Source organism: Thalassophryne amazonica, chromosome 19 (genome assembly GCF_902500255.1).
Source record: "Thalassophryne amazonica chromosome 19, fThaAma1.1, whole genome shotgun sequence".
NCBI classification, from domain to species: Eukaryota; Metazoa; Chordata; class Actinopteri; order Batrachoidiformes; family Batrachoididae; genus Thalassophryne; species Thalassophryne amazonica.
In genome coordinates, this window is record NC_047121.1 from 51,748,897 (window position 1) to 51,762,670 (window position 13,774).

The 13,774-nt window shown below is 41.0% G+C and overlaps 1 protein-coding gene across 2 annotated transcripts in view; it reads right to left on the minus strand.

Annotated features, from left to right (window-relative positions):
• Positions 1-1,250: 1,250 nt before the first annotated feature.
• mthfd1b (methylenetetrahydrofolate dehydrogenase (NADP+ dependent) 1b) overlaps positions 1,251-13,774 on the minus strand; it is a 33,621-nt gene continuing 21,097 nt past the window's right edge. The window contains exons 11-28 of one of the 2 annotated variants that reach the window (XM_034159620.1): positions 13,229-13,402; positions 13,026-13,162; positions 12,887-12,933; positions 12,702-12,809; positions 12,330-12,404; positions 10,997-11,099; positions 10,815-10,891; positions 10,233-10,373; positions 10,084-10,152; positions 9,686-9,797; positions 9,075-9,214; positions 8,290-8,331; positions 7,969-8,069; positions 7,568-7,745; positions 4,947-5,054; positions 4,695-4,847; positions 3,316-3,407; positions 1,251-1,927 (exon numbers count right to left, since the gene is read on the minus strand). In XM_034159620.1, coding sequence (XP_034015511.1) covers positions 3,318-3,407; positions 4,695-4,847; positions 4,947-5,054; positions 7,568-7,745; positions 7,969-8,069; positions 8,290-8,331; positions 9,075-9,214; positions 9,686-9,797; positions 10,084-10,152; positions 10,233-10,373; positions 10,815-10,891; positions 10,997-11,099; positions 12,330-12,404; positions 12,702-12,809; positions 12,887-12,933; positions 13,026-13,162; positions 13,229-13,402 — 1,855 coding nt within the window. In that variant the 3' untranslated portion in view covers positions 1,251-1,927; positions 3,316-3,317. Of the gene's footprint in view, positions 1,928-3,293; positions 3,408-4,694; positions 4,848-4,946; positions 5,055-7,567; positions 7,746-7,968; positions 8,070-8,289; positions 8,332-9,074; positions 9,215-9,685; positions 9,798-10,083; positions 10,153-10,232; positions 10,374-10,814; positions 10,892-10,996; positions 11,100-12,329; positions 12,405-12,701; positions 12,810-12,886; positions 12,934-13,025; positions 13,163-13,228; positions 13,403-13,774 lie in introns of both variants that reach the window. The other variant, XM_034159619.1, reaches the window with a different exon arrangement.

The window sequence follows — 13,774 nt, forward strand, 5'->3', positions numbered from 1 at the left end:
GAATGAAATCCATATAGTTTTTGAAAAAAATAAAAAGGTACGATACATTAAGGACAGACCTCGTACATGAGTGCTTCGACTGTTTTTTTTTAAATAAATTTGTGAAAAAAAAACTTAGTCATTATGGGGTATTGTGTGTAGGATTTTGAGGGAAAAAAGAAAAAGGAATTTCATCAATTTTGGAATAAGGCTGTAACATAAAATGTGGAAAAAGTGATGTCAAAACTTTCTGCATGCTCCAGCAAATGTGGTAATTTTGTGCACAGCAAAAGACACTGTTTGCTGCCAAAGAAGTAAAGCACCTCTTACAATAAACCAGAAACTATTCATTTATGAAGCTTAAATAGATTTTTTTTTAATGACATGAAATTATAATGATCAAAATAGTCGATTAATAATCAGTTAACCATTGCAGCTCTGTTTACAGAGCAAAGAAGAGAGAGGAGGTGGACCAGGATATGGAGGAGGCCCCAGGGAGGAGCCTGGTGGGGGGGCCCTGGTGGTGAACAACAAAGTACCAGATAGTTTTGGACAAGATGGAGACTGGAGATACTCAAGAATACAGCGGGATGTAAAGACGCTGCTCCAAATGAAGAAATTCTCAACTTGCTGTTCTGCAATAATGAATTTATAAACATTAGTGTAAAGAAAAAAAAAAAAGATGATGCAAGTCATAATATCAATAAACTAATCCAGTAAACAAACGAGTTATTGCTTCGTGTCATTTTGAACACACACGGAATCTGTGTGATGTTACACTATAAGATCACAAAAATACATTGAGGGGTTAAAAAAAGTTAATTCAAGAGTGTGTGTTACATAATACGTTAAAATGACTGCACACTACAGTAACAACATAAGAAACAATATCTGTACAATAAGGCTAAATAACAAAAAGGTACTTAAAAATTAAATGATTTCATGCTAGTATTTAGAAAATAAATCACTTCTGCAGCACACTCAGTGCGCTGATGCAGTTTATGGTTTTATTGAAACATCACTACGCTAATCAAGTGATGTGTTTCCCCTTCATCATATATGCTGCTGCAGATCCATAAATCACAACTCAATATGATCTATGCAAAACTCTTTGCACTAAATCTTTAAGACACGCTCATTAACTTCAAATGTTGTCCTCAAGAGCATCTTGTGGGATTATAGATTTCACCAAACGTGCTTCCTTTTTCATCATCTCACAACTCAAAAAAAATTGTAAATAAATGAATAAATACATAAAAAGGCAGTTATACTTCTTTGAATAAAGGACGTTTTATTTGAGGTTCACACAGAAAATTTACAGCATCAATAATTCTACAGCATCATACTGATTACAGAACAATTTAACCCCGTTTACCGTGTGAACGTCCTCATGTACTGTGTGTATACGGGACATAAGCAGTTTCTCCAGTGTTACACATGTGGTCTATGTGGTGTAGATACGGTTAATGTTTTGCATCTTCATTAATAACATACGTTCTATTCAGTTAATAGAAAAAGTGAAACAAGTTTGTGGTACACAAAGAACGCAAATTTAGAAAAAAAAAAAGTTCATTTTTTTAAGTTTCATCAAAAAGTAAAAGTGATGCTCAGTAAAGAGTCGATCACAAAGTGTATTAATTTTACGGTTTTGAAATGGGAGGAACAGAAAGACGTTACCCTTGACAATTACCCGTTTATAATGATTTTAAGTGATTCATCTAAATAGTAAAATGTGTTCTTGTTGACTGTTTCGACTTTCTGGAATGTTTCACTGAACACCTGTGTCATGTCTGTGCTCATCGACGCCTCTGTTATGCATCCTTACTGATGAACTTCTACCAAATGTCAATGATGTTTCTCATTTAAAAAAAAAAGGTAAAATAATCCACAGCAGCTTCCAGTCGTTATCCCGTCACATTTCATTCAGCACCAGAAGTCCAACTGTAAAAAAAAAAAAAAGTGAGAAAAACAGCAAACAAGAGGGAAAACAAGTTACCAGTCTGTTTTTTCTCCTTTTGGTCAAACTACTGGTCGGCAACTTGGTTAAGTGGTTGAGAAAGTGTTTGATTAGCAGTTAACAGTGACTTCTCATGAATCCCACTGAGGTTTCTGGTTTAACAGCAAGGAGCTAATATTCACACACAAATGTTTAATGTAACAACTGCAAGATTAAATGATTTAAAATGGACAAAAACATACTTTATTAATAAAATGCAACATTTGCTTTCAAACAAGCTCAAACACTGTTTTACAGACCGCTAATTAGCCAAACTAACTAATACAACAAGACCCAAATGGGTTTTCAAACGCAGCGAGACCGAGCGCTCAGTTTCTAGCGCTGCATTCAATATTTTCCTGGCATGTTGTCCGTGGGGATCCATGGGCTCTGGATTGGGTCGTGTTTATAAAATAGGTAGTTGACATTTTCCAAGGGCGGGAATAAATTATGCAAAGTTTCTATAATGATTTTAACTGAAAGTTAAGGAAGTTAAAATGAGAAAGTTTTGTGAATAACTGTTTATTACTTGGCACATTTACAGCGAGGCTAATAAATATTTGATCCACTGTCAATTCTGCACGTTTTCCAGCCTATAAAGAATGGAGAGGTCGGTAATTTGTATCATAAGTACACTTCAACTGTGAGACACAGAAAAGAGAGGAGAGAAAAAAAAAAAAAAAAAAAACAGAAAATCACACTGTTTTTTAAATAATTAATTTGCATTTTTATTGCATGAAACACAAACTCTTTTTCGCAGTGTTCATCCTTGACCCAAAATACATAAAAGTACCAAACGGCAAATATCAGCTCTCCCCAGTTTCTCCGTGATCAAAGTCACACACACAGGCCACTTGGCTTTTAATATATAGATGAGTGAGAAGTCAGAAATCAAAATTACTTTATTTTAGTCCTTTGTGCTTTCAACACACAGTGTGTGTGTGTGTGTGTATGTGTGTGGGGGGGGTGACCAACTACATTTTTTTTTTTTTTTTTTTTTTTAAACAAAGACGTTTAGACATTCTGTCCGATGTCATTGCACGAAGAACACCAAATTAAAGATTTCATCATTTTGGCAGAAATGTGTTTTGAACATAACGTTATAAAAACAATGTGCTTTAGTCCATGAAGTGCCACCATCATTTGGGGAATGACCTAAAAGGCCGACGCTGGGCTCAAGACAGTCGAGTAGGAATTTTGCCTTCTGGTGGAGTTTTTTGATTTTCTGTGTTTGAGTATCATGTTGGTGTGCAGCTGTCACAAAAAAAAAAAACACAAGTGAGAGTCAGAGCACCTGAAAGGTAAATTGAGTACGTACCAGGACACTGTGCAGAGTCGTGCTTCAGAAGAGCCCGTTGACCTGTTCAGTCTCAGGGTCAAGGTCAATGTCATAGAAACAGGGCCTGGTGGGCAGACCAGGAATTGTGGGCATCTGAGAAGAACAAAAAAGATGAACGGAAGCGGTTTGAATAACGATGAGGATGGTGTGAACACAGAGCACCATCCAGACATCTGGGAACCCTTTAGGCTTTTACACATTTCCTTTTTTAAGGACATCAAATGTCAAAAGCAAAAGTTTCACCTCGATGCACACGAGGTTCCTCAAAGTCGGCCTCGATTAGAACTAAAAGATGCCAAGGAACCAGACAGGGCCTTCATCACCGCAGTGGCCTTAGAACCTGCAGCCTCACCCGTTAGGAGCCACGTCAGTGTTAAAGTCTCAGGGCAAAACTAGCACAAGTTATCTTTAATATACAGACAATATTTTCTAAGTAACCCAGAATCTGGAGTACTGCATATCATGTCTCGGACTGTCTCTTTTTCATGTATGTCAAGATATAAAGTAACACTTGCAGTGGACCTGTTTGAAGGAAAATATCTCCTCTCCTTTGAAAACATGGTTGCTAATAATATCACTCATAACCGTTGCCGACGCTGCCTGTAACCGCCTCCCAGTTTGGGACCATCCCCCAGGGACACAGGGTTCAAACCTGCACCCATCATTCCCTGCAGGGTGACCAGAGGGTGTTTGGGTCTCAATGCTGGCCTCCCTTCCTCTTGTGGGAAGACAGAGATCTTTCTCCTGTGCTTCAACTACAGGACTGTTTACTACAGAGCGCACTGGGACACAGGACAACTGTTGACACATTAGAGCTTTGTCTTTTACTGCCATGGACACAACTCAGCTGTATTAAGAACACACTGACATTAGAGAAGCACGGAGGTCAGAAAAGAAGTTTATCCTTAGATCCTCCTGCTTCAACTGATGTTTTGATATCTCCTCACTGACTGTGGTTATCTGTAGATACTTCATCATCAAAATATTTGAAACAAACATGAATCTGAATGCTTCAATGCTTTACACTGATGCCTCACAAACACGTTAAGGCCTCTGGTCTTGACCCCAACACTTAACCACAGACCATCACCTCCTGAGAAATCACAAAGTATTGAAACAAAAAAACCTGCTATCTTTCCGTGGACATGGCGCACGCGTTTAAAGAAGGTTAGCATACTGTTTTGGACACACTGCGATGCGGTTTGTGTGGCAGTGAGTCGCAGCTTTGCTGCTCACATGTGAACCTGCAGACAAACTGTAGAAACTCGTTTTGTCAGTTGTTGTGACACCTGGAACGGTTTCAGGGCGTCAACCACAGACACAACTGGTTCTTTCAAAACCACCACACACACACACACAAAAAAACAAAAGGACCCTTACCATGCCAACCAGAGGGAAGAGGAAGCCGGCGCCCACACTGGCTCGGATGTCCCTGATAGGGACGACGAACCCTGTGGGAACGCCCTTTTTTTCTGGGTCGTGAGAAAGTGAGAGGTGAGTCTTTGCCATGCAGATGGGCAGGTTGTTGAAACCCTGAGGGGAGCAAACAACTGAGACTAATCAGCTCCAACAGCAGCTCATAAACAGGCCTGGAGACACACCAAAAAAGGGAAAAAAGCCAGAAGCACTGACCTGTTTGGTGTAGAGCACCACCTTGTGTTGGGCCTCTGGAAGTAGCTCGATGTTGTCCGCCCCGTATATCTTCTGAGCAATTATTCGAATCTTGTCAGTGATGGGGAGCTGCAGGGGGATCAGAAGCACATGTTGGTGGCGGTGTAATTATTCAGACGGCTCGATGTCGTTTTGCTGCATTCGCAGAAGGAAAGTGGACGAATGACTGAAGGTTCACATGAACGTTTGAGCTTCATTGTGATCATGAGGCCTGCTGGGGGACTCAAATACATTGTCTATTTTTCTGGCATATTACACAAAGTCAGGTAAAGAAACAGGACTGAAACTCTTCCGTAAGTCAAGATATTTACCCAAAACCCACCAGTGGCAGGATTTCTGCTATTTTGATCAGTGAAAGCTGATTTTTATGTTTTGTCAAGTCAACTGAAATAACTGTTTTTGACTACGTCAGTTGACTGACACACACACAGAACCAGTGTGTGAGAAGCAAGGGCGTAGGTTTGGTCTCAGCTTTGGTAGGGACAATACCACCCCCCACCCCCGGCCCCCCTGCCCACCACCACCACCCCCTAACCCACTCATACCATTAGACGCACAAGTACAGCATAATACATAACATATAATGACATAATGCTGAATAATTTAACACTTTATTTACAATATTAAGTGCGTAGGCAAACAAACAAATAGCTTAAATAACAAAATTGCACCCAAAATCACGAATCTATTCTATAGGCCTACAGCTGAGAGAACAAGACAACAGCAAAAAAAAATACTTGTGGAGCTAAAAAAAAAAAAAAAAAAAAAAAAAGTTTCAATCAAAAAAGAATGACTTCACCTCCTCTGCTGACTTCAGAGCTCTGAAGCTGAGCTGAGCTGAGCAGCGGCTCATCTCAGATCACCTCCGAGCTGACGGCCGGTGTCCCGATAGAACAACGGAGCAGAGCAGGAACTTGCTAACAGATGGTCGGGTCGTTAGCTGGTCAGCCTTCAATTTGTGTGTTTTATCAGACGCTGTTTAGATATTTATTGAGTATGTTCATGTCCGACATGCTTTTTTTAATTGCGTTTTTAGCTTCTGGTTTGTAAAGCAAATACATATTCGGACCGACTGTCATTGAAACCGGTCTGATATTGGAAAATAGACTGGTAATCAGCCCATCAGAGAGCGCGTAGCGTCGCAGCCATATAATAATCTTATATGTGTGTGTTTATTTCTTAAAACATTGTTGTGGCAGCATATCTTTAGTCATTTTGATGTGGGTTTTGGTTGAAAAATCCCCCCAAAATTTTGTTATAGATAAACTATGATTTTAGTTGCACTTCTAAGGAGAGAAACGTGTTTAGCAGTTTCTAGAAATAGACTTTTCTGCAGTCATGTGTGTGCAGATCATTTTTTGTTGTTTTTAAATTGTGAAAATGAAAGAAAAAAGTCATGAGTTGTGTATCATTTAATCCCTACAAAAAAAAAAAAAAAAAAAGTTTCAATCAAAAAAGAATGACTTCACCTCCTCTGCTGACTTCAGAGCTCTGAAGCTGAGCTGAGCTGAGCAGCGGCTCATCTCAGATCACCTCCGAGCTGACGGCCGGTGTCCCGATAGAACAACGGAGCAGAGCAGGAACTTGCTAACAGATGGTCGGGTCGTTAGCTGGTCAGCCTTCAATTTGTGTGTTTTATCAGACGCTGTTTAGATATTTATTGAGTATGTTCATGTCCGACATGCTTTTTTTAATTGCGTTTTTAGCTTCTGGTTTGTAAAGCAAATACATATTCGGACCGACTGTCATTGAAACCGGTCTGATATTGGAAAATAGACTGGTAATCAGCCCATCAGAGAGCGCGTAGCGTCGCAGCCATATAATAATCTTATATGTGTGTGTTTATTTCTTAAAACATTGTTGTGGCAGCATATCTTTAGTCATTTTGATGTGGGTTTTGGTTGAAAAATCCCCCCAAAATTTTGTTATAGATAAACTATGATTTTAGTTGCACTTCTAAGGAGAGAAACGTGTTTAGCAGTTTCTAGAAATAGACTTTTCTGCAGTCATGTGTGTGCAGATCATTTTTTGTTGTTTTTAAATTGTGAAAATGAAAGAAAAAAGTCATGAGTTGTGTATCATTTAATCCCTACAAAAAAAAAAAAAAATCTATCTCACAATGTTAAAGAAAGCAACAACCTCATGGATCTGTTTACTTACTGCCAACAAGTTCAATAAAAATCTTTGTTTTTAAGTAACCAAGTTAAACAAATAGAGGAATGTTCCTGAGATAATAATAATCGTAAATGGACTGCATTTGTATAGCACTTCTCCAGCTACATCAGACACTCAAAGTACTTTACAATAATGCCTCACATTCACCCCGATGTGAGGGTACTGACATACAAGGTGCTCACTACACACCGGGAGCAACTAGGGGATTAAGGACCTTGCCCAAGGGCCCTTAGTGATTTTCCAGTCAGGCAGGGATTTGAACATAGGATCCTCTGGTCTCAAGCTCAACGCCTTAACCACTAGACCATCACCTCCCCTGTTAATAATAATAACAATAATAATGTTGTGAATTGGCATAATCAAATCAAGTGCACACCGACTGTACTGACTGTGATGGGATCACATACCTCCAAATCGTAGAGGAACTTAAAGTCAGCAGGACTCTCAGAGGCCCTTTGGACGGTCTGACCCAGGGCCACGGCACCGGCCCCACCCTCAGCCCAGTGGGAGCAGCTCACGGCGTCGAAGGCGCCGGCTGCTTTGGCCACGCGGCAGATCAAATCCAGCTCAGCCTCTGTGTCCGTCCTACATAACGGTCAGTGTGCAAAATTAGAGGTACTTTACTTTGAAGGACATTCTTTAACTTCCTGTCTACATACCTGAACCCCAACCCTGCACGATTTGTACAATTTAAAAAGGTATTTGAAAACAGTTTGTATTTATGCAAATCCATTTTAAGTCCTCACATTTTAGAAGACAAGTTACTTTTTTTGTTGTTCATTGAATATTTACGACACCGGTCACTTACTTAAACGCGTTGACAGCCACGACCACGGGAACGCCAAATGCTTTGGCGTTCTCGATCTGCTTCCTCATGTTGCTACAGCCCTTCTCCAGCAGGTCCAGGTTCTACAAACACATGAGGTTATAAAGTCCATCAAATCATATGTACAAAACAAAGGGCTCCATGTGAACTCATGCAGGTTTTTATAAGAATACACAAAGTAATGAGACGTGCTGCAGACATGCGACTCAGATGAGCCGCACAAACACGCCTCATTTAAAACTACAGCTCAGAAAAGTGCTCCAATGTCGTGCACACAACACATTCAAGAGGTTTAGACATTACCTCCTCCACATACTCCTTAGGTAACGGCATGCCAGCTGTGACCTGAACAACAAATAATACACAAATTATTCTGCATGTGTTTGATTACCAAAAACACATCTCAAATCAGATTGATCATAACGAATTATGTAAATGCAGAAGAGACTAAATGGAATGGCACACATCCTAATAGAAACACAAAAAGTTAAAAAACAAAGGAAAAGAAAAAAGATTTCAGATTTGTCAGAAATCACACACAAAAAAAGCACATTGTGACAAAAGCTAATGTACGAGAAAATTTTAACAAAATCATCACGTGTCAACAGGCAGGATAGAAAATAAACAGCATGTTTTTAGAGAGAGAGAAAAGTAATCAGATTACAAAACAGATTATAAAAATAGAGACTGTATTTATTTCTTTAAGGGATGGTGCAAGTTCATGTCCATCACATACAGTGAAGAAAACAAGCAGATTACAGCCATGAGCTAATGTCCATCTGTTGTCACTGCAGATGTCCCACAGCATGATTTGGGCTGTGGCAGGAAACATGCAAAGTCCACAGAAAAGGTGGGAAGCGACCCCACAACCTTCTTGCGGGATCGATTTATACATGCCCCACAGAGAGATCGCAGCTCAAACCGGAGTCCAGTTCCTAGTGTTCTTGTCGATACTTGGTGAATAAAAGCTATTCTGATTCTGTGAGGTATCAGTGCCACTAACCACCATTTGTCAAGTTCAGCACTGCAGATAGTTTTACTTTCTGTTCTGTGACAGAATTCCAGCTCTATGGAGGGGGGGACCTTACCGTCGGACCTCCTCCGTGCATCTTCAGGGCTCGAACTGTAGCCACTAAAACCACCACATGAGGCCTCAGTCCTGAGTAGCGGCACTTGATGTTGAAGAATTTCTCCATGCCGATGTCTGCTCCAAAGCCCGCCTCCGTCACTGTTGGCAACAGTCGACAACACTCGCTTCTTATTCCACAAGTTCTACACTGAAAAATGCTCAAACGCCAACTATTCAAGTGTAACATCAGACTGCGTGTAATCTTGAGGGGGTCTCTAAAATACTGTCAAAATGCTGTGCTGGCCCTTTGTGCCCCCCCAAAAAACATTTATTTCTGTTTTGTGTTAATTGTATTAGGATATTTTTTAAGCATGATTTGCACATGAACGCAATTTATCACCATTTCACTTTAATGGCCATTGAAGCATGGGGGCGCTATGACTTAATCACTTTAAATCAGACATTGGAAATAAAAAAAAAGACCTGTTTTGGACCATTATCCTGGCTGCAGTTTTTGCAGTCATCATGTCTCCCCACCCCAAAAGCTGTGGTATAGTTTGCACACTGCCTACAGAAGTTCTAATCCCTGAAGAAAACTGATACATGGGCATAATATCTGAGTCCACTTACCTACAAACCCCTCAGATCCAACCAGCTTCAAAGCTATTTTATCAGCCAGGATGGAAGAGTTGCCGTGAGCAATGTTGGCGAAGGGGCCGGCGTGGACAAACACCGGGGTTCCCTGTGGAACAAGTCAACCCCACATGATAAGAACAGTGAAGATAAAGTTGTGCTGAAATCTTGACTGGTGACATTTTAAGGGAAATAACAGAAAACTCTTCTAGGTGACCAGGGACCTCTTCTACCTTAACCAGCCCATGTTACCCAGAATGGCACAAAAAACGCCTGTATGTGACAATAACTTGTATAACTTGGAACAATAACCATAAACTGGTGCCAGGTTATCCATTTTAATGTCTGATTTGAGGGTTCCAATGAGTTACAGTGAGCACGGGGGCTTCCCTCACCTCCAGAGTCTGCATCAGGTTTGGCTTGATGGCATCCTTCATGAGCACAGTTAGCGCTCCACTCACACCCTTCAAAAGAACATGTCAGAAGAATAAAAACACTGAATGGAATATAGGCGAGGGTTTTTTTTTTGTCTGTGATCACTGACCAGGTCCTCAGTGGTGACTGGCTGCCCACTGCGGCTGGTGGCCACGACCATCTTGGCCAGACGCTCGCGCATGTCCTCCAAGCTGCTGGTGAGGGCGAGCACCGCCATGATTTCACTCGCCACTGTGATGTCAAACTGGGCCTAAAGGGAGCAGACAGGGGGAACCATCTTTAACCATGACAACAATGCAGTCTGACTGGGAACAGTTTATTAATATCAGTGAGATAGAAAATCAAGTCCAACATAATATTCGTACATTACATCTCACTGAGCTGAAAGTGTCTCTACTCAGAGACATTTGTTGTTTCCTCTATATCCACTGTGCACATAACTGGTGCTCACCACTAGTAAAAATTAATGATGCACAGGAGGAAACATGGAGGGAAGCAATGATGAACGATATATGTGGATTTGTGGGGAACTCTCATACCTCAATCACAATCTGAAGAATTATTCCAACCAGCATTCTCAAAGTAACCCTTTATTTTATTTACTGGCTGTTTCTTGGATGCTGGTTAAAGGTTTGGGCCAGACTTCATCATTGGTGTCACATGTGCAGGAAACAGCTGCATGACTTCTTACCTCTCGAGTGTAACCCTTTTCAGTTGGTGACTGCCCGATCGTGATCTTCCTCAGGAATCTGTCGTTCGTGTCGATCACTGCATCAACACACAAAGACCACGTGTTCTTATAAAGCCTGCAACATTCTGAAAAGGTAACACACAAACAGAGACGTCTCACTGGAAGACGATTGACAGCTGCACCTCGTTGCCAGGTGATGGTGGTAGGGTCAATGTCCAGGCGGGCAAAGCGGGTGATCTCTTCTTCAGTCAGGGACGATGGCTCAGTCTTCTCAATGCCAAGTTTCTAAAGAGAAATGCAAATGTGAGACAGATATTTAAGATTTCACTTTTAAAGTCAAAACCTAAAAAAAAAAAAAAAAAAAAAAAATGGAGATAAGAGACACTCAATACCATGACCACCTTCAGGCTTTAACATGTCACCAATGTGTGGGTTAATCACGTGATGCAGATCACTACATGTGAGCAGATGGTGGTAAGACAAGAACCAAAATGCTTAAAAGGTGTTGATTGTCCTCAAACGTGCTGATTGTTGAAATCTGTAGTTATTATAATAATGCACCTTAATTTCTGCAGTGTTTTGCAAAATGACAGCTAATTTGATAGCTGAGAAAGTATTTTCTAATTCCAAAACAAAAACTGTGCGTTTGTGCTGCGAGGGCTAAATGTGCAAGGCTCCCAGTTTATACTCCACTGGATGGAAACTGGGAACGCTAAATTTTCAACTTCCAACTAGGAATAAGACATATACAGTATAGGTTCTAATAAAGCTATGAAAAAACACTGAGTCTCTCCCACCCACTCATTTTGACAAAAAGAAAAAACATAACTAACGCTGCCATCGACAGCTCGACGTTAACAGACCTGCCTGAATGTCCAGAAAACCTGTGTGTTAATAAAATATGTCCACATTTTATTCTTATTTCTCCAGTCACCTCCATTTACTAGCGGTGTCTGTCATTGACCAGGTTGCTTCGGCTCCGTGATCCCGACTGACACTAAAGTTTGCTGTCTGAGGATCAGAAAAGCCTCCTCAGATCACACAGTGTGTACGTCTTGTATTTTAACCCATGTGGGCCAAAACTCTAAGTAGTTTCCAAGATTGTGAACTTTTTATTTGAATATTAAGGAACAAACGTTCTAGTAGTACTGCAGAAAATCCTTTTTGTGATTTTATTTTTAAGGAAAGAAAAACAAGGGGGTGGTGTGGGGGGACTACACTTTTAAGACAACCCGTTTAAAAAAAAAAAAAAATCTGAATAATGGTTCCAGTTCAGAGAAATTTCAGCCAAGGCCTTAGCTAGTTTTAAATATCCTACCTTATATATTTTCACATTTACTGCGAGCATCATGACAGAGCCCATAAAGTTATCAATATCAGTGATAAAGAAATCTTCAAACGCGTGTAAAAATATACAGACTCTGAATACAGAAGCCAAAACCTGCTGACCCACAATAAGATAACAGCTTGTGTAAAAAAGGTTTTAGCTCAAAAAGAAGAAAATATCTGACATACTTTAAGTCTGTTGATCTGGATGGGTGAGAACTGTCTCTGGCCTTTGCTGATGGGAACCAAACGGTTGAACAAAGCCTGAAAATGCATCCAGAGATGAAAATAAGCCACAAGTTGATTAAAAAAAAGTGAACTTAAAAAGTTCTGGTGGTATAACAAAGTGTGAATGACAATGACAGTCTGAAAGATAGTAACTTTATGAAACACTGAATGGAAAGTTGGTTCCTGAGTCAAACTGTGCACAAGGGTGACATCTGCTGGCACAGTGGATGCTGTACAGCCAAATGAACCACTGAGCTTCAAGAGGATTTCTGACACACATTGTGATCATTTCTAACTCAGTAGCAACAGGAAAACCAGCTCTCCCGTACTCACCTTATCAGACTGCGTGGACTCGTGGAACATGCGAGCATCGATGGCAGCAGCCACCAAGTTGTTCGCAGCAGTGATGGCATGAATGTCACCTGTGAGATGGAGATTGAACTAGAAATAACAGAATGCATTAATTCCATACAATATCTTAATTTTTGGTTTTCTCACTTGAAGCAGGGGTGCAGTACCTCTTCCATTGGAATAACCTGAGAATATCCACCTCCTGCAGCACCACCTGCAGAGAGGAGATGGAACTACAGGTAAAGCCACCAGCATAAAGTTTCAAAATGCAACATCACACCAGCTGTTTGTTTTTCTGAAGGTTACCTTTAATGCCAAAGGTGGGTCCCTGAGAGGGCTGGCGGACACAAGCAAACACATTCAGCTTCATGTGGGCACCCAGAGCCTGGGCCAGGCCAATGGTGGTGGTGCTCTTTCCCTCCCCGAGAGGTGTGGGAGTAATTCTGCAAATGGAAATGATGTACAGCACTGGTTCTGGTGAGATTCAACAACCTCCAAATGCAACATACCCAGTGACCACCACGTATTTTCCGTCGGGCTGGGCCTGCAGGCGTTTCATGACATCCAGTTGAACTTTGGCCTTGGTCTTGCCGTAGAGCTCTACCTCATCAGAGAGCAGGCCCACCTCCTTCACTAAGCAGTCAATGGGTTTAGGTATGCAGGATCGAGAAATCACGATGTCACTGGAAGAGTTATAGAGGCAACAAAACAAATGTGTGTAACTGACACAGATCGTCCCACGTGTTCAAGACTGATGCCAACAACCGCGTCCACGCCAATCCACCTCCCAGCAGCATTATCACGGCAACAGAACAAGAGACTCGGTCCTGACTGCACTGACTGATATTTGGGCCTGATATGGTTCATATCTTGGGTCCAACAACCCAAGCGAGCCCATGAATATCACTATCCCCAAACATTTTTATGTTTAGCTGAAGTCTTCTGAAAAAATAATCTTACAAACCACAAAGCACAGAAGGTTTAAATCCACGCTGATTAACCACCATAGTCACCTTGGCGATCTGAAAAAGGAATCAGATGGGTATAAAGTCTCA